The sequence below is a fragment of the Thermobia domestica genome, chromosome 6, assembly GCF_964235325.1.
Source record: "Thermobia domestica chromosome 6, izTheDome1.hap1.1, whole genome shotgun sequence".
NCBI lineage: Eukaryota > Metazoa > Arthropoda > Insecta > Zygentoma > Lepismatidae > Thermobia > Thermobia domestica.
Window position 1 is genome coordinate 229,320,958 of NC_137459.1, and position 22,139 is coordinate 229,343,096.

At 37.2% G+C, this 22,139-nt stretch overlaps 1 protein-coding gene across 2 annotated transcripts in view; it reads left to right on the forward strand.

Moving 5' to 3' along the window:
* Apoltp (Apolipoprotein lipid transfer particle) overlaps positions 1-22,139 on the forward strand; it is a 6,186,292-nt gene that overhangs the window by 5,276,984 nt on the left and 887,169 nt on the right. For both annotated transcript variants that reach the window (XM_081762641.1, XM_081762640.1), the window contains exon 53: positions 3,691-3,859. In XM_081762641.1, coding sequence (XP_081618767.1) covers positions 3,691-3,859 — 169 coding nt within the window. The remainder of the gene's footprint in view (positions 1-3,690; positions 3,860-22,139) is intronic.

The window sequence follows — 22,139 nt, forward strand, 5'->3', positions numbered from 1 at the left end:
TCAACCAATCAAATTGCATCAACAATAGCTTTGCCGGTGTCAGAATATATCGCCTTGTGACTAAATTTCAGTGTTGTAGCATGTATTCCCTTAAGACTATGAGTCATAAGATTCAATAAGGTTAGCTATCAGATTTCTAAAGCTCAAGGTCAAATGAATCACCACAAATGATTTTAGACTATGAGCTGTGAGTAAAGTTCAAAGTATTGTTTCAAATTTCGCGCCTTATGTTAAAGTTCTGTTTATCACAATTCCCAAATTTAAAGATTACTTCTCTCGATATACCTGTCTTAAATTAATCATATCATTATCTGTTCAATAAGGTCAATAATGTCCGTCATTTGTTTACCTGAGTAGAACCAACTGTTTAAGTGTGTACTCAAACTTAAGAAGTATCACAACAAAGGAAATGAATCCCTGTACACTACCTCATCAGGGATACATTTGGTCCATAGGCTGGAATAATCAAAACAAATGACGCAATTTCATTTGACAATTCTCAAATTATCCTACAAAGTTTAAAGGTACCAATGTCCTGGACTCCTAATCCCATCATAGGTCAATAACTGATCACGTGATCATACTAATAATTAACAATGATTTACCCAATGAATGAGATACTATCCAATTTTAAGAACAATTACCAATTATTGATATGACAATAAGAAATGTACACCTCCCAAAATTTTAAGGTTGGTACACAAATACACCTATGCCTTATGAAAAAAGTAATAAATCCTGTACTTATTCAATAATAAAGCCGTATCAAAAAATAAGTCAATAACCTTAAAATTTTGAATATTTGGCCATAAGAGGAACACCAACATCTACAATGGGTGCTAGAAAACGTTTACCGAATTTTGTTATTTGATAATTCCCAAATTTAAAAGGGAACATAAACATATGAAGGTAATAAACCTAAATACATACCAATATAACGTGTTAAATCTTTATCAAACTGGGTCAATAACCTCCGAAATTTGATTTTTGGTAGTTCTTTACCCATGAAAGGGAACGAGGTGGACCATCCAAATTTATAGTGATACATATTGAAGTCCTGTACTATGATACCAAATGCTTATATTAAACAATTTCTAAAACCGAGTGGATGAGGCAAGATACCCCTCCCAAATTTTTAAAGGGTGCATCAATGTACCCATGTCTTATGATAGGAAATGAACCCCTATACATGACCATATAACCATATAAGATAATAGAACCTCATCAAAGAGGAGAAATTGGGCCAAAAACCAAACACGTGGTACAACATATTGCTTATGTTTATATTTTAACAATTTTTACCCATGAAAGGGAACAAGTTGCACCACCCAAATTTATCATGATACATGTTAAGGTCATGTACTATGATACCGAATGCTTAAATTGGAAAATTTCCCAAATTTAAGGGGGTTGGCCATGGTACCCCTTCCAAAAATTTAAAGGGGTGCATCAATGTAGCTATGTTTTATGATAGGGAATGGACCACTATACACTAATCATATAACCATATAAGGTAATTGGAACCTTATCCAAGGGGATAAATTGGGCCAAAACCAAACACGTGGTTGTACTAAAATTTGGCAGTTTCGTACCCATGAAAGGGAACGAGGTGGACCACCCAAATTTATAGTAATATATATATTAGGGTCCTATACTATTATACCAAATGTGTAAAATGGGCAATTTCTAAAATGTGGCCAAGGTACCCCTCCCAAATTTTTAAAGGAGTGCGCAAATGTACCTATGTCTTATTATAAGGAATAGACCCCTATACATAACCATATAGCCATATAAGGTAATAGGACCTCATCCAAGAGGATAGGCCAAAAGAACAAACACGTGGTACAACGTATTGCTTACGTTTATATTTTGGCAATTTTGTACCCCTAAAAGGGAACGAGATGGACCACCCAAATTTATCATAATACATGTTAGGGTCCAGTAATATAATACCAAATGTTTAAATTGGGCAATTACCAAAATTTAAGGGGTGGGCCAATGTACCCGTCCCAAATTTTTAAAGGGGTGCAAAAATATACCCATATTATGTGAAAGGGAATGGACCCCTGTATTCGCCCATATAACTATATAGGATAATAACAGCTCATCAAAGGGGATAAATTAGGTCAAAAACCACCGAAATTTGAATTTTTGGCATTTTTTTACCCATGAAAGGGAACGACATGGACCCAAATACTGATAGAGGTGCATACTATGGTCCTGGGCTAGTACACCGAATTTTTAGGTTTGACAATTTTCAAAATTTAAGGGGGGTGGTCCGATGTACCCCTGCCAAAATTTGGGGGTGGGTCATGGTACCCCTGCCAAAACTTAGAGGGGTGGTCCTAAGTACCTCTAGGTCATTGACCCCGGGCCAAGGTCATTGACCTTTGACCTATGACGTCATAGAGGTCGGGGTCAATTCCAAATTGAGACAGGGTGAGGCCCTTACTACTTTGTTGAACAAGTCGTATGAAAGTGCCCCATGAAAAGCACACAAATACAAATATTTTACTTTTACGTGTTCTAACTGGAATTTCCTTGACATGCATCCGCGAAAATAAAAATAATTTTGTATGTTGGCCACCAGTAGGAAATAAGACTATCATTCACGACTGGTTTGGAAAATTTAATGCTGAATACTACATGAATAATTGCCCCGGGACCACATATCAACAGGATGTTCTAATAAGATTATCAGGGTTTGGGTGAAAGCTGGCCCTTAATAACGTTTTCGTGCAATGGGGAAAATATATATAAACATCATACAACTGATATTTGGCCGTTCAGCACAATCGTTGGACTCCTGGGTGTCACATGAGTTCACGTTGCCTTGCAAGGATCACGGTCTAAAATTGAGCAGATTTCTGATCAAAATAATGAATCTGCTATGACAGTCTAAACGGTAAAGACGATGGCTGAATCATTATAAACACCCATGATGATTTCCAAAACCATACTTTCATCACCGGATATTTTGTTCTTGCTAGCAAATTTGTACAATATATGGGTATCATCCTTTCTCTGTCGACTCGCCACTATTATTGCAGATCGTTAAATACCTCTACTCCGGAAAATGTATCGTAAACTTCTACACTATGTATCGCAAATATTGTTGGGAGACCATGCATACTTCCATGAACTGCAATATCAGGGGCGCTCGAAGAAAATTTTCTAGGCTGCGGCCATCTCCATGGTTGCTGTATTATGTCTGATATTTCTGGTATTTAATATATGTGATTTGCTTTATTACGTATTCATTTTCATGAGCCAGGAGGGTACCCACCCTGCCTCCTCCTTCGGGCACCCCTGTCAAATATGGAACTTTCTTTAATAATCACATTATCTTGACGTATCTTCCACCGATTACCACTTCTGCGTACATCTCGACAACTTATTTTCATTCTGAGGGATGGTACGAGTATGTGGCTGTTGCCAGGGTCAAACGTGACTAAGCTGTGTTAGTAGTCATATCTATTTGACCTTTGAAAGTGACATAAGATTATGGGATATTTTTGTTGCACTACCCCAATATTTCCAATAACCTTTTTAAAATAGTATAAGTTGTATAATTGACATATTATTATTATTATTATTATTATTATTATTATTATTATTATTATTATTATTATTATTATTATTATTATTATTGTCTAATTTGTGTTAATAAGATTCTTATTTTTAAAACAGAAAATCTCCCCATCGGATTACTTCTACGCTAGTGGAAAATACACACCGATGTATCCTGTTTATCGATTGGATGGAAAGCATTTGCAAGGAACAAATCTAAATACTTCTGGAGAGTTTTTTGTACACCTAGAAGATTTGATGTTACTACTTCACGTTAATTTTACGCCAGGTATGTGTGCTTTATTAAAGATACGCTGCATTCATACATCTTTTAGATTACGCGTTTTGCTGTTACCCTTCCAAACAGGTTTGACAATAATTTACCGTACTTTCAAAAATGCACGGTTAACACTACCGTTATACTTACATTGAAAATTAAATGTTTGAATAAAGTATTACGTACTGTATAGAACGAAAAAAAAAATGTGACCGAACCTCAAATCTCTCCGAATTTCCGTTTCCTGTGCCGGTGAATTAACAACTATACTACATAGTCTACACCCTAATCACACATTTCTCCTCCTCAGATCGGTGTTCAAGCATTCATATTACATGGACTATACTGCAATTTATTTTAAGCTTAGAAAGCTGACTTTTTTTAATGAACATTAACGAAGATTTAATAATATGAGATAAGCCCAGTTTCACTTTCTCATACTTTAATATTATTAAACTTGCTTCTATGAGAGATACGGTGCAAGGATAGTTGAGTATGATCCCTATCAAATATAATATGCATTATGTAATTTCTAATATGCATTATCGGTATATGTTGGGTTTGGAGTTATAACATTGTTGAATAGGTCAGAAAGAATGCCATGCGGTACTTTGAAGTAGAAAATGTTCAATTAAAAATCAAACAAGAGAATAAGAAAGAAAACTACTTATGTCTTCAACTTGAGTGACACTGTTCATATACATATTTACTTTGAACTGACGATAAACAAAATGAAATGAAATGAAATTTTTGAGTTTTACGTCCCATGATTATGCCGCCTAGGCTAATGGAGATGATGAAAAATAAATGAAATGGTGAAACGAAGAAAGCAGGAGGAAACCGGAGAACACCGAGGAAACCCACGCACGCGATGTTTGCCCACTACAAATTTCTCTTGGTGGGAGCATGGTTTGCACTCAGAACCCCATGCACCAACGGTAAACTCTTTACCACTGAGCCACCGCGAAACTTGACGGTACAGAGGTCTGTGATTGTGAAACATCAGTTCCAAGTTTCAACGTATTTACGTATCATGAGTTGTATGTGTCCGAAGTTACGTTTCTTGATATCAATTCCCTGGTCCGTTTGAACCCCAATCCGAAGGATCTGCACAGTGTTACAAATGAGAACATATATTAAATCTCATGATAGCCTCAAATTCCTTCAACAACCAAAAAGAAGGACAGAATTATGATAGATAATGAAGTCGGGATTTAAAATTTTGTCAAATCCTTTACTTTTGTGAACCTGGTCCCCTCGCTTCTCAGTATAAGCGACTCCCGCATATCAATAAAATGTACTTTGTTTGTACCGGTTTGTACTGCAAATATTTTTGTTTGTACTGTACTGCAGTACGAGAAATTGAGAGAACAAAGTGGGGCAAGTTCACGCAGTCCTCGAAAATGTCCTAAGGTCGGTTTGACTCATTTGAATGATTTTGTTTGTATCGGATTGTATCGTAATTTGTTTTGTTCGTACCGTCTTGTATTATGAAAAAATACCGACACAAAATGGGGGCCCAGGTCAAGCAGGCCCTCAAATCACGACTTAATACACCGGATACATATAACTTTTGTATACCGTATGAAAGTACTTGGTTAGTACCGGATTGTACCACAATGAGTTTTAGTTTAACCATAATAGATTATGATTAATTAAGAAAAAATGTGGGGCTTTGTGAACCTGGTCCCCCACCACGTTGTACAAACGATTTAATCGTCTCATTTGAAAGATTTTTGTTTGTACCGGATTGTACTGTAGTAGGTTTCGTTTGTACTGCCCTGAATTATTAAAAATTAACGAAACAAAATGGGGGCGCAGGTCAAGCAGGCCCTCAAATCAGAATTTATTACACCGGGTACACATGACTTTTGTATGTCATATGAAAGTGTTTTGTTGGTACCGTGTTGCACCACAATGAGTTTTAGTTTAACGATAGTAGATTATGAAAAATTAACAAAACAAAATTGGGGGGCTGCGTAAACCTTGTTGAGGACAAGTTGGCCCGGACAACACAATTTCTTTACAATTCTAATGAAAACGGGACCAAAAATTTGAACCAGATGTGTATCAATTTGTACCAACAAAAATAGAATTAGAACCTGCACCAATACTTAGAAGTTTCAATTCTTGATTGTGGGTCAAGCTGTCAGGCATAAAGCTCGCAGCATGCACGATACATCGAGCAGTTTACGAAACACATAGCAGGATTTCCTTCTGCTGCAGTGCTGGTTTGGCTGTTTTGGAACTGGTTCATGGGATGCAATCTAATGATGACGGCGCCGTGGAGCTTCGTACGGGACCCACTTGTAAATTTGATAAAACGTTGGAAATTGTTGATCAAACTTGATCAAATGAAGTTGAAACGATTAGCATCGATAAATGTTGAATCTGGTGAAAAGTGGGATAGCGTGTAGTTTGCCTCTCCTACTAAATACAGCTTATATTTCTGGTTGTAAAACTTATCAAACGTTAAAAATTGTTGATCGTATCTGATCAAATGATGATCAAATGATTGACACGAAAATAGTTTTTTTTTTTTTTAATTTGGCGCGAGGGGGACTAACTACACACAAGTATCTTGTTTAGCTCAATAAAATATATTCATTCAAAGATTAGTTAACAAAAATGTTATGTTGAACGCAAATAGTGTTGTTCAATTTGTTATTAATGTGTTCCTCAATCTACATTATTATTATTATTATTATTATTATTATTATTATTATTATTATTATTATTATCAATAGCATGCTAATGTTAAAATTTCACAGTAACGTTCACTGAAAAATTAGTCACAAGCTGTACCTAGTCACTATGATTTTGTTTAAACATTTATTAAAATTCACATGACAACCAATATTCTCAAAATTCACCGAGAATGGATTAACACAATATTAATGTGTTCACTATCTCATTTAAAAAAATGATATTTCATTGAAGATTGAAAATTTTATTCACTAATGTATGTTTATAACACATAGCTTACATTAATATTGTTTTCATTATACTTAATTAAAAAAAACTATCATAGAACATTTTTGCTATATACACAGTTCGCTTAATGTTTATAGTCACTTAGTTGCTGTCTTCACACTCACGGTATGATAAATTTATTTTCTATTTTTCAAAAACTTGATTACAAGTTAATCTCAATACATACTTCACCAAGAAACCTCTCTTGTGCCAGTTCCTGTGCCAGCGAGGTAACAGTACGTACTTGCGATCGCAGCACACTTACAGCACTTAGGGAATTGACGAAGGGTCACTTTCGGAAGGAGTCTTGTTTTTCAAACTTTATCGAACATCTTTTTTTTATCTTATTCATCATTATTTGGGCTTCGGCCCTCGGCTTTTCCATCACGATGACAGACTTTGGCAGGAACATCGGAACTTCCAATCTCGGTCAAGATTTAGAATTACTCTCTCTCAACATCGGACCGAACGGTCGCCAGAAAACGCAATCACGCATTGTTACGGGAGCATCTCGTTCAGACCGTAACACTATTCCTTTTTCTACCTACAATGACTGGCTGCATAACTAAAGAACATCGGATTCGTTCTCGATCTCTCTCTGATAGCGAACAAACACAAGATCCAAAGAAGACTCCCAACGTTAGTCAGACTACACCTCCAACTGCCAACTCTTCTATGGATTTGACATCCACTTCTCCCGATAATCAACAGTAGCAATATCAATCAGATCCCATGTACAACTTCTTGCTAACCGATTATGATTCGAAGTATGACACTGTTCCTGCTGTTTTTCAGCAATTAATGAAGTATGTCCCTCGTCCTGGGATTCGTGAAATTATTAAGACACGTCGTGGCATCATTTTAAAATCCAGTAACCCGAATTCCGCCACGCATGTTCGTAACAGGCAACTTATGAAATTTTGGGGATGAAAGTAAAGATTTCTACTTTGCAACCGAGTACACGTAAAACTACTCCTACACCACGGGAACCTCATATGTTGTCCGTAGTTATTCGTGGTGTAGAACCTGATCTCACTGATGATGAAATTCCTGCTGAACTTCATCAGGAAAGACTGCCTATAAAGCATTTTATTAGGATCAAGAACAACCAGGGGTCAACTTATCTCATACGAGTGTTAACTGATCAACCATAGCTGATTGTTCAACTTCTATCCAAGGGCCCATATATATATATATATATATATATATATATATATATATATATATATATACTATGTGATCAAAAGTATCCGGACACCTGGCTGTAAATGACTTACAAGTTCGTGGCGCCCTCTATCGGTACTGCTGGAATTCAGTACGGTGTTGGATCACCCTTAGCTTCCACTCTCGCAGGCATGGTTTCAATCAGGTGCTGGAAGGTTTCTTGGGTAATGGCAGCCCATTCTTCACGGAGTGCTGAACTCAAGAGTGGCGTCGATGTAGGTCGGTGAGGCCTGGCACGAAGTCGGCGTTCCAAAACATCCCAAAGGTGTTCTATAGAATTCAAGTAAGGACTCTGTGCAGGCCACTCCATTACACGTATGTTATGGTTTTGTAACCGATCCGCCGCAGCCCGTGCAGTATGAACAGGTGCTCGATCGTGTTGAAAGATGCAATCGCCATCCCCGAACTGCCCTTCAACAGCGGGAAGCGAGAAGGTGCTTAAAACATCAATCTAGTCCTGCACTGTGAGAGTGCCACGCAAAACAAGGGATGCAAGCCCCCTCCAAGAAAAACACGACCACGCCATAACACCACCACCTTCGAATTTTACTGTTGGCACTACACACGCTGACAGATGACGTTCATCTTGAATTCGCCATACCTACACCTTGCCATCGGATTGCTACATTGTGTACCGTGATTCGTCACCCCACACAAGGTTTCTCCACTGTTCATTTGTCCAATGTTTACTCTCCTTAAACCAAGCAAAGCGTCGTTTGACATTACCTGCGTGATGTGTGGCTTATGAGCAGTCGCTCGACCATGAAATCCAAGTTTTCTCACCTCACACCTAACTGCCATAGTACTTAGAATGGATCGTGATGCAGTTTGGAATTCCTGTGTGATGGTCTGGATAGATGTCTGCGTATTACACTTTACGACTCTCTTCAAATGTCGGCGGTCTCTGTCAGTCAACAGACGAGGTCGGCCTGCACGCTTTTGTGCTGTACGTGTCCCTTCACGTTTCCACTTCACTATCACATCAGACACAGTGCACCTAGGGATGTTTAGGAATGTGGAAATCTCGCGTGCTTTCTTCTGACACAAGTGACACCCAATCACCTGACCACGTTCGAAATCCGTGAGTTCCGCAGAGTGCCCCATTCTGCTTTGTCACGATGCCTAATGACTACTGAGGTCGCTGATAATGAGTACCTGGTAGTAGGTGGCAGCACAATGCACCTAATATGAAAAACGTGTGTTTTAGGGTGTGTCCGGATACTTTTGATCACATAGTATATATATATATATATATATATATATATATATATATATATATATATATATATATATATATATATATATATATAATATTGACGTTGATATAACGTCGCTTATATGATGTACAGACGTAAGCGCCAAAAGTGTAATTTTACAGGAGAGGCATTTAAAGAAATTTCAGTGCTATTGAACCGTTCAACACATACAGCTAAAAACTATAGCTTCAAAATAATAGCCCTGTGTAAATGATATATGATGGCTCTTCCGAAGACCTGTAGCGTGTTCATTCTCTCAGAAATGTAATACATATACTTTCCGAAATACTCTTATACTCTTTAAAATCATCAACTTTCATTGAGTGCACGTCGTGGTGGCCAACGACGAGCAATGTACTAGCAATTGATTGAACTGTAGATGAACGGATACAGACAAGGCCAATATATTTGTTTCTTATTTTCAAGGCATTTTACAACACTACCTGGTTGGTATGCACCAGGCCACCTACAATCAGCTATAAACCGACATACTGATGCAGCTTCTGTTTCCTTTCGACCATCTGCTGATCATACTTTAGAACCAAATAATCCTCTAACCTTGGCAATTCACCCCGAAACTATTAGTAATGCACTTATAGACAAACGGAATACTGCACTAGGCTTTGACTCTGCTAGATATGTTCTCGTCAGACAGGCGTCTCATTCATTTCTCCTCTTTCTTAGCAACATCTATAACATTATTCTACGAACTGGATTTTTTCCGCTAGACTGGAAGTACTCCAAAGTTCTTCTTTTCTCTAAACCAAAGAAACTTCCATCAGAAGTCACATCGTACCGTCCTATTCACCTCACAAGTTGTCTCTGTAAAATCTTGGAACAAATCCTTGTACGTCGCATGCACGACCATCTCAATTCACATAACCTTTTTCCACTACACCAAGCTGAATTTAGAGCACGTTTCAGCACTTTAGATCAATTATTCCGTCTCACCACAGCCATTTATAATCAGTTTAATACAGGCCTTCCCTCTTGCCTTGTGACGTTTGATCTAGAAGAAGTTTTTGACAAGATGCTGGTTTACTATACAAACTTTGTAACTACCTTCTACCAACTTCGTACATCTAATTCATACATTCCTTCTTAATAGAGCGACTAGCTTATATCTCTATCAATGGAACGCTATCTCATCCACTCTTCTTACAATCTGGGGTACCGCAAGGCTCATCTTTGTCTTCTATATTATACTCATTGTACGTCGCCAACCTAGTCTTGCCTAATACCACCACAATATTCCAGTTTGCGGACGACACTGCATTTTTCACAACTGCCCGCACTGTACGATCTCTTAGTAAAACCATGCAGTAGCTATTGATGCATTCATGCGTTGGTGTGATATATTTAAGTTGAACATTAACTCTTCAAAGACACAAGTCATAGTTTTCTTGCCACGTGGACGCCGCTCTCGACTACATCGAAATCCGAATCTACTTCGCCTTCAGGTTGCTTGCGCCTGTTCCCAGGCCAACTACTATTACGTATCTCGGTGTCATTTTTGACATTCACCTTATCTGGACGCCAATTCTTACCAAACTCATAGGCCAAGCACAAAACCGACTTTTCTTCTGAAACGGCAAGTTGGAACAACCTGGGGTTACGAGCACGTAGAGTAATCAATACATATAAAACATTCATGCGGAGTACGTTAACATATGAACATGCAGTTTGGATATCTGCATGGTTAAAATTCTACCAAAAAACTTGCTATCCTCGAGCGCCATGCTGTAAGCCCAGCATATCGTATACGCCTGCCGCATCCAACGAGATTACTTTATGAGATGATCGACTTTCCGCTGTTACTAAATAATTTTGAATATATCTGCAAACGATTTGCTCATCACCATCCCCTGATGCTTGAAATCTTCCGCTACGACCGTGATAACGATGCACCGCCCAATTGTGTTGATACTCCCCTTCAGTACTTCATGACACTGTATCATTTGCAGTTAGATAATGATATGCTGGACCCCGAAATCTTTGCAGTTTATCGCCCGCATGAACTTTCATCTCATATCTATCCAGCATACGCACTATAAGTACCTATCAACAAGGGTCTCTCCCCAGTCCTCATCAGTTCTTGAATCGCCACAGGAACAGAAGATAACTTCATTCGTCTTAACTAACATAACCTAGTGATGTGACGTCCAGAGCACTTCATTTCATCCATTCAATTAACCACATTTGCACCTTAATTTTCTGAGTCCACAAATTTACCTTTTATTCCATGCTTTGTGTTCATGTCATTACTGGTAATCTTAACGTGTTCACTCATAGTACCTAAAATATTACTGTTCCTGTATATGTGTTTCTTATTCTGGAATAATTTCACTTAATCTATGATTAATATTAATATAATGAATAAGTAAATAATAAATATGAAACCTCTTAGACCACATACGTTGCCTTCAACTCAATATATATAACAAAAGCACTTACCCGAAAAAAGGACACAATCCTTTAACCGGGATGACAGACAATAGAAAAAAATAATCACAATAATTTCTGCCAGTTGTATATAGTGCTTTTGAAATGTTAAACTGTTCTGTTTGTTCATCAATCATATGCGTATAAGCGTACATGCAGAAAATTTCTTCTTAAATAAATAGAGTTTTAACATAGCCCAAACACACGTTCCAAACGAATCATACACTTGAGTAGTAACACATATGAGTCTACATCTAAAAATCATGCTCATATGAACTACCACATACTAATCTATAGACCTGGTTCCACTTTTCTGTATTGCTTTTACACATTCTATGTGAACGTTATTTTAAGGACATGTATATGTGGCCAGCCTAATACCAAGGAAGAAGATGCTGGTGCCAGGAAAACACCTATTTCCGTTGTTTCTTCTTCTTCAAGGTCAGTAATAATAACAATTGAGGAGTTCGATGCAATAAGGGCGTTAGTCTGAAATATGCATATTGAGAAAAACGACGATGAAAATTTAAGTAGTTTTTTTGTTACACAAAACAATATAATATGCGGCATTTGATTCCCGTTGTTGGTAAATCACATGTTAATGAAGATAAATACACGTTTTAAACGTTGCTCTTAGCTTACTATTTAGATTTATTTGCGTAGAAAGCAACTGGTCTTTTACGTCCTTGTTGCATCAAACCACAAAGTCAAAACTTTCTCTTAAATTAAAAGTTTATTAATGAGATATTTAGTAAATTGTTGCTCTTTAATAACTTTTAGAAACAAAATTAAGATGTTATGATAACATAAATAACAAGAAAACTACGTGAAACGCTTGTTAGTGTTTTTTTTTTTTTTTTTTTTTGGTCAGTCTCACTGTCATGTGGAACATCATCACATTCCGAATTTTCTTACTCGTTTCTGGGAACACTCTGGGACAAACTATGCTCGTCCCGTACCATGTTTTATCAGGGGCTGGTAGAAACCTACAGAAACATCTAACATCAGAAAATTGGAAGCTCTTACCCTGGTTTCGTTACTGGTGTCAACAAAAGCACTATATTATCAGGAAACGTTTCTTGATATATTTGAATGGCCTATACAACGGCACGTAGTTACTTAATGCTAGAACTGCATCACTGGTAGAACACTGCAGCCTTACATATAATTGAAGATTGAGCAGAATTTTACTCTTAGGTTTTGCGTACAAATAGTTCATGAAATCATTCTTGCAATCTCTTAAAACTACACTGCCATCAATACCTTGAAAAGGCGCGGGATTATTTTTGCAAAACACTGACATATTCTTCTACATACTGTATTGTGGTGTTTATAGGGAAATAAACAGCTTTTAGCTTGCTAGAAGCAGTATTAGCAGACGATAAATTATGTCTTCACGCAACTCTGACTGTTATTGCTGTTGATTCAAAGAGCTGCCCTGACCTCTAGGATCTAAATATTGACATTTTGACAGGAGGTTAAACAAGCATGGTAAAAGCCATTTCCCGATTATTCGCGTGCTTCATCGTCATCTGTGCTTTCTAAACTTCCTCAGTAAAACACGAGTCAGAAGAATCTGAGTAGTCCAATAGGTGTGTTCTTACTTTAAAGTTCAACATTCTCTACAATAACGTGTTGAACTATTATGGAATAATTCTGTGTTCAAACATTCTTTGAAATTACATCAGGACGTATGCAGATCCCCGAAGCGTTCATCAATTTCGAAATTGATCCTGCACATGCGCGACAGAAAATTTGGAACATGCCGCAAATTTGGCGGATGGTTTAGGAAAACTTCACACATCTATTTAGTTAACATTAATCTAATCTGACGAACCGACTTCAAGAAATATCACCTCTGATTATACAGATATTGAATACACATTTTGCACATTCTTGAAATTCTATTGTTTGTAAGCTTATAATAAAATTTGTCATAATATTTTTATTATTAACACTGTGTCATTATGACAGATAGGAATGCGCACGAGTCGAGACACACTTTGTAAAATTCGAGACGAGTCGAGACAAACGTATTTTTCGACTCGAATTTTCGAGTCGAAACATGAGTCGAGTCGAGACTGCTCGTAAAAATCTCCACTCGACTCGAATGTCTCGAAAATATTTCTATAGATTTTAATATCATTTTGAATAAAGTATTCATTCCGAAACAGGCTTGAAACCAATTCCAGTATTTATTACCTTAGAAAGGTCCAGAACGCATAAACTTAATGGTTAATCTTTCGGGATCAAGATTTATTTTTCAGCTCAATTCAGTTAATTAAAACTAATAATTAATGTCGTGATATTTGATTTACTTCAAATAGAATAATAATAATAATAATAATAATAATAATAATAATAATAATAATAATAATAATAATAATAATAATAATAATAATAATAGATTATCTAGTGTGTATAAAATTATTGGGGTAAAGTGGACTTCATAATTTCTCTGAATTAGCAATTGGCGGTCTATAGTAATTTAGCATAGTTAAAATTATTGTGTTTTCGTTCCCATGAACGCAATAGGGCTACATAACGTCTGGAATATTCGCTTGCCCAAGTATTTCGAGGCTTTAATGTGTTGCAGCATATCACGAGTTACGCATGATATATAATGTAACATTTGTTGCACGTCACATATTAATGAGACGAAACTAGTTTGCATAGTATATTACAATAAATGGACAGCTTGGATACCAAGAACTAGTACAGATAGGTACCTTTTAGTTCTATAAATAGTCATTTTTAAAAGGATTTTTGTAAACATTAAATTATAAAACTCTAAACTACATAGCTATGATTTTGGTTCCGAACATAAATAAAATATGGAATGTTCATGAGATATTGAACGTCAACTTTCACTCCTGGAAAATTTCAATTTTGGAGTTAGACCACTTGGTATCAAAGCAGTTAACTGTAAGATAAATACACTCCTCACTTTACTCTAGTAACATAGTTTTTCAGGAGTTCGGGATTTTTATTCTCTGAAATAAAAGCTGAACGATTGCTTGATACGTGTTGACTATATAGGAGTAATAGTGTATAAAGTTTTCGAGCATTGGTGTATATCCGTATTTACACACTGATATAACTTTTAATAAAAATTTATTTAGCTTTCTTTTCTTATTGGGTTAACACCGTTTTATCCCTGCTATCATGGAGGTGTTCGTTCACTAGACATCGATTCTGCGCACTGCTGAAGGAAAGATGGATTTATTAATTTCTATTTTCCGAAATTCACGTCAGAAACGTACTTCACTTACTTACTGATCTGGTTGCAACGATATTTTCTTTCTTTTCATGACAATTCCAGATAGTTTTGTTTTGTGCTGCGAGTATATTTTACATTCACCTAATAAAATTACGGGTTCAGTTTGTAATCAGTTTTAAATTGTAATCATGATGTTTCCTTACACATTACATAAGGTATTATGTGGGCCTTACAAGGTTCTGTGATCACCACAGGCAGTGATGCAATGCTCTGCACTGTGCTCCCATGCTACTTACAAGGTTGGTAATGAGTTGTTTGCATATAGATCTCCATTCCTCCACCAGTGCTGTTGATGACTGGTAGTTGATCCTTGGTGCAGCTGAACGTGTTGCAAGATGTCTCCCCATAGCATGCCAAATGTCACGATGGGATTTAAGTCGAGGGAAGGGGTAATTCAATCAATTCGCCGAATACCCTCTTTCCAAGAGTTTTGTTACCTGCACTGTTCGATGCGAACGCGCATTGTCAACTATCAAGGATAAATTGGGGGCGATTGATTTTAAAAGACACATTTGGGGAAGGAGTACAGTGTCACAATAACATTGACAGGTGAGTGTACTGCGTTCAAATATCGGAAGGTCTGTATGCCCATGCAACATTATGCCCCTCCACATGCAGCTGCTCGGTTTGTGGCCTTTGCTGTTTCCATTATTTTAAAAAAAATCTGTATACATGGTAAAAAAGTTATATGTGGGTTATTTCGTATTATTAACAAGTAGGGTATACAGGATGTCAATTTTAGTTTTTAATTTAAATCTATTTTATAGTGTATTTTTATAATTCACAGATAATCACTGAGTATGCAAATGTGTTCTTTGCGTTTGTTGCTTGTTACTTATTATAAATATGAACAATGTATATACTAATTAGAAGATATTTTCTATCGATTTTAGCTTGAAGACAAGAGTAAAAAAATTTACAGTATGCTTTAGTTGCAACAGTGTTCGGTTGGATACGGAAAACTTGGGTACCTTTTTTCTTTTAAAAAAGTTCTAGAGAGGGGAATTTTGTTCTTTTTTCCTTTTACAAGAGTCTCTCTTTCTTTCAGAGAAGTAGTTCCGTTTATTATATAATAGTCCACTCCAAGTACTCTTGGCGGCTTTCTTTAGGAACTGACACATCCAACAATAAGTAAGCCACATCTTGCATCTTAGTGCTGAATCTAACTTTATTCACACGCCTTTAGAATCTAGCATCTTGCTCAAATTTACCTTAATTTTGTTTCTCAAGAGAAAATGCAATAAACGAACTTTTAATGGCTGGGGCGATAGTGATGGTTGGAGTAATAAATCAGTCCGTATTTCTACTGCGTTCAAAAATAAATTCAAGAAGTAAAACACGATCGCACAAAAGACTGTTTATTTGCGCACTAGTTTTATTATTTTTAACTGAAACTCAAGTGCGCAGTTATCTTGAACACTTCGTCCCTTTTCACTTCACAACTTGAGTTGGGATGAGGGTAGGATAGACCTAGTGATATACCGCTAACATAAATGATTCAGTACAGTGTCGGAACGATATGTATTGTTTATATTACTTAAAATGTTACCTCTCCATAAAATATAAATTCATCCTTTCTCCCCAACATTTTTTCGAATACAATGAACCGACTCTTTTGCTGAAGAAAGATGCTAAGAGGAAATTGAAACATCTGTGTCTTAAATTTTTTTGAAGCGCAGTCCTTTATATTTGTAGGGTTTTGCAAGTGTGTTTTTACATCAACATGAAGGGATAGCGAGCAAAATCTTTTACAATGGACTCCTACTGTGAACTGACCGTGAGTAAACACCTGATTTCGCTCTGCTCATTTTCTCTCCCACACGTGAAATGAGTTTGTTGTTTCCAAAACAAATGGGAAGATAGTTATCTGGTGTTTTTGCGTTTTTGAACGCACATAGGTATCATTGCTATGTTTTAATAATAATAAGAAATATCAAAAACATCCAGTACACATGATACGAAACAGCGAACTGAGGGAGGCAAAGATTATAGTAGACCCAAGTTTTCCGCGTTGTACTAATATAGAAAAGAAATATTTGATAATATCACGTGGATGCCCTTAAACCTATTTCATCTGTCGTTATAATTTCTCCAGTCTCATGAATTTCTCAGGAGAATACGTAGGACATATGCGTAGATTTATACTGTTAGGAAAGGAAACAATACTTCATACTTCTATCATTTGGTGCACATCTCTATGAAGTTGTTTTCCACAGAACCATACTTTTGGTACTCCACAAACCAGGCACAGAACAATTTCGATTTCTACTCAATTTGCAGAAGTGTAATGCTTATACTATAGTTATCCGTATTTTTTCAGTCCACAGAAGATGTCTTAAGCTCTGAAAAAGAAAAATAGCCTTTTGGCTAGTTATTATCAAATTTTCTTCATCCGCAAAGCTGCAGATACATGGTCATTCAGGTCAATTATACGAGAAAGTCACACGAATGTTTGAGGTGTTATCGGCTACAGAACATATAGCCAATAGTTGTCAATTGCTGAGAAAATAATTTTGGACTGACTACCCAACGGAATAACTTCATTTGCGGATGATATCGTGTGCGGGAGTTATGACTTCCAGCAGCAATTCACGGATTTAGAACTTTTATTTAAGAAACTTAGAAAAAACTACTTTCGTGCCTCACCTAAAAAATATAAAAAAAATGTGCTACCACGAGCTGAACAACTTAGGTTACCTTGTTAGTGAGAAATTCATCAAAATATCACCCAAAATAGCTAATAATACAAGAGACTTTAAAAAGTCAGCCACACAACGATTCTGAAAATTTTCATTGGATTATATTCGATTCTCAGGGCACATATTAAAAATTCTACTACAAAAAAGTACAATTTCAAAAGTTGGCGTCTTCTAACTCAAAATTCAAGTGGACAAAGGAACATGACATTCTTTTCGAACAAATAAATGGCATATTCCGAGCCCCCTCTGTAGCACATTTCGATGATTTTCTAGAAATTAGAGTTTATACCGACAGTAGAAAGATATAGGCGGGGAGCATATTTGCTTGTTATGGCTCAGTAACAGACAGAGAAAAGTAGTCGCATATTCTAGCAAGAGGTTGACTAAATCGGAACAAAAGGCTAGTACTTGGCAGAAGGAACTATATATATATATATATATATATATATATATATATATATATATATATATATATATATATATATATATATTGTAGATACATGGAAAATAATATTAAATGATTATAGCTTATTTATTGGTGATTTACATAATTGTAATTTAAATAAAGTCAAGTTTGAGTTAAGAAACTACAAAGAAAGTTGTGAAATTGTGATATGTTGGAATGGCACGTGTTATTGCTTGTTATTGTTTGTTTATGTAATCAAATTACGCATGGTTGTGTATTGATGTTCATGAAATACTGTCGAGACGCTAGCTCCCAGTATGGTGTAAATAGAAATCGAGAAAAATTGATGTAAGCCTGAATTTCAGAAACATGTAATGAAACCACTTTGCTAACACAAACACAATTTGGATATGGAATAATATTCAGATTCGCAAAGCTTGACTGTCTGGGAATTCGGTCATGATGTGACAAGGTTTGCAACGAGAGTTTGACCAATAGTTGAGGTAACCAACGTCGAGACATGAAACGACGAGGTCGGAATTCCAGATCAGAGTTTGATACGAGAACTTGCAGTATTAAGATTGGACGGTTACGAATATTACTAACTACCATCTTACGATGGTTGGCTTCTAGTCGGCTATTCGTTATAAAGCCGAACTGCCAGTACACGCCTGAGTAGTTTTACATATTCGGTCGACGTGAGAGCTATATATTTCCATGGTCATCACCAAGGACTAAAGACCTTTTATTGTCCCAAGAACTGCCAACGTACCAACAGAGAGGAGCCCAGGATTGGAACATTCGTCGCACCAAGCAGCCAGAACATCTTAAGGTATGTGCACCTCAACTATAAGTGTTACTTGTGGTCAAATCCCTAGACACTTGAGTATTTTGTTCTGAATTCATTAGGTCATATCCTCTACGTCTTGCACGTTACACTTTCTAATTGGTCAAAATACATGAGATTTACAGATGAAGTGGAGTGTTTCTTTGATTTACTGAATTATCCTCTCGCTTGTAACTAGATTTATTGAAACCTGCCCATTTCGGTTAATGGGTAGAAGCAACTTCTCCGCGTCACAACGCATTCATCCCCGAAACTATAGGAACGACGCGAGGAGGTTGTTAATATATATACAACAGAAAACATAATCTTTATGTGGATGCCAAATGCCTAGCTACATTGAACACCCAGGTAAATTAGATGTGGAAATATATCAGGTATAAACTATTTTTAACCGACTATGACTTTAACATACAATATTTACTAGGCTTTAAACACACAGCCGACATCATTAGTAGGCTTGAGTAAACAAAGTATATTTTTCAATGAAGAACAGAATAAAGAAGATAATGAAGAAAACAGCAAAGATTAGCATGCATTCTGATCTCGTTTTCACAAATGGAGGATAGCGATATTTCACCCAATATACCGAAGGAACAGCGTAAAGATGATAACTGTAAGGATATTATCTCCGTGTTGGAAGAAAAAGAGCCGTACAAACTTTCTACAGTTCGAGTGGCAGGACGTTTTTGTCTTAAAGACGGTATACTTTACAGAAAACTGATCCATCCCAAATACGGACTTTTAGATATTTTGTGTATACCGAAGTCTTTGGCTAACTTGTCGTTTAAAACTTTATGCGAGCAAACCATTTCAGCGCATTTCGGATTCACAAAATCCTATAAAACCGCTATAAGGAAATCCTACATACTGCATCTGAAGAATTATCTTGCCCATAAAATACGTAAGTGCTCTGAATGTCAGAAATGAAAGATACTACCGGAGAAGAAACAGGACGAGCTATTGCATTGTCCTGTAGGAGACTTTGGGCCAGCATGAGTATTCGATGAGCTTGGACATTTCTCGAACGAAGAAGGACGAAATAAGTATATATTTGTAGCAACAGAACTAGCTACGCGCTATGTAGTTGCCCAGATAGTTGATTGAATAATTACCGAAAACATAGAAAAATTTTTGAAACATGAAATCATTTTAAAATTAGCAGCATTTACTACATTATACTGGATCAACATCCAATATACGGAGCCACTCGTACAGAACTACGACTTTACCTACAAATACTCCGCAGCATACAACCCCGCTTCGGTTGGATTAGTAGAACAAGTGAATAAAGCTATACAGAATTGTCTTAAATTTTCCATCCAGGAACATCACACTGATCATGAAAACTGGCCATCACAAGTTATTTTGCGAATTAACATTTTCGTACCAAGTAGCACCAAGTCCTCATCCAGCTTTTTATTCTTCGGATACGAACCTCGAAAACCAACAGAATGCATATTTTGTTCTAAACTAACAATACAAGTGGACAAAGACATATTAATGTCAATTAGAAAGAAAGTTAAAAATGTAAAGATAACCAAGAAAGTTTTGCCGCTTTCTCACCCACGATCTTGGAACATTGATATGTCACCTAATACGTACCTGAAAAATCAAAAATAATCTCCATCAGCATCGACCACTTTCTGCCATTATTCTGGAGAGTCATGGATTCTATTGCAGTAGAACTTAGTTAGCCGTGAAGCGAAGAAAGTACCAAGTGCACTTTGGTAGGTATCAAAACTGACGTCCTCAACGATGATTGTCCAAGGAATGAAGAGGTTATAATCAGAACATGTAATGTCTGGGGAGTGTGGCGGATGCAATAGTGTTTCCCATCCAAGGCGTACAATGATGTCACGCGTCATCCTAGTCACGTGGGACTTAAAGTTGTCCTGTAACAGGAGGACCCCTCTGCGATTGAGAAGTGTTGGCTCCAGAGTGTTGAGTTTTTTTTTTCTTGAATACAGCTCAACGTCTAACAGTACACAGTTGTGAAACGAAATAAAATCTTTGTGTTTTACGTCCCACGGTTATGCTGGATAAGCTAAAGGAGACAGTAATACACAGTTGTATTGGTGCTCTGATCTGCTGATAGCAGTTCCGGATGCACGATACCGCGAGCAGTCCACCAAACACACAGGAGGACCTTCTTCTGGTGCAGTATTGGTTTCGCCTGTTTTGGAACCGGTTCATGGAATGCAATCTAATGATGACGGCGCCGTGGAGCTTGGAACAGGATCCACTTCTCATCACATGTCAACACCCTGTCCAGAAATAGCTCCTTCCTCGAACGAAACAGCTAACACATGTTTCTGCTAGCGTTGCCTTCTGGACCGGATTCAAATCATTTGGGACCCATCAACCCAACTTGTAGTGCTTAACAAGTTGATAGAGATGCTGCCGAATGGTTTCACCAGCCACACAGAATTGTAGTCCCACGTCTTCACACATCTGGCAACTGTTCGCCTTAATTACTGCCTGCTGATCTTCATTTTGTACATGGGTTGGTCTTCCTGGTCTTCGACTGTTTTGTCGCAGTCCCTAAACTTGGTACACCACCGCTGGACTGTCCGCGTAGTCACAACACCCTCACCAAAGGCCTGGAATACCTTCCGCCCGCTCCAGCAGCGTTTGATCTCAGTTTGAACTCGCACAGCCTACACACCCTTATGACACTCTGTGGAGGTCTCATGTTCACTCTGTCCTTACGCAAGTTCACGGTGTAACTGAACTGCCACAAACAGGTGGTATGTTAGATATACATTCCATATTATCTTATTCATTCCATATTATCTTATTCCATTATACACTCCATATATACATTCCACTTATCTCCATTCGCCATTCAAGTCACGGTGTGAGGGTCAACTGAACACAGGCCTCTATAAAAACGGGGCCGCGGTGGCTCAGTGGTGGAGCGTTCACCTGTGGTGCTTGGCGTCCCGCGTTCGATCCCAGCCCCCGCCAAGTGAACTTTGTTGTGGACAAATACTGTGTTTGTGGGTTTTCTCGGGGTTCTCCCGTTTCCTCCCACTTTCTTCATTCCACCATTTCATTCATTACTCATCATCACCGTCTCCTTTAGCCTAACCGGCATAACCGTGGGACGTAAAATTCAAAGATTTCACTTTTTCATTTCTATAAAAGCGACTGAACTTTCCTGGT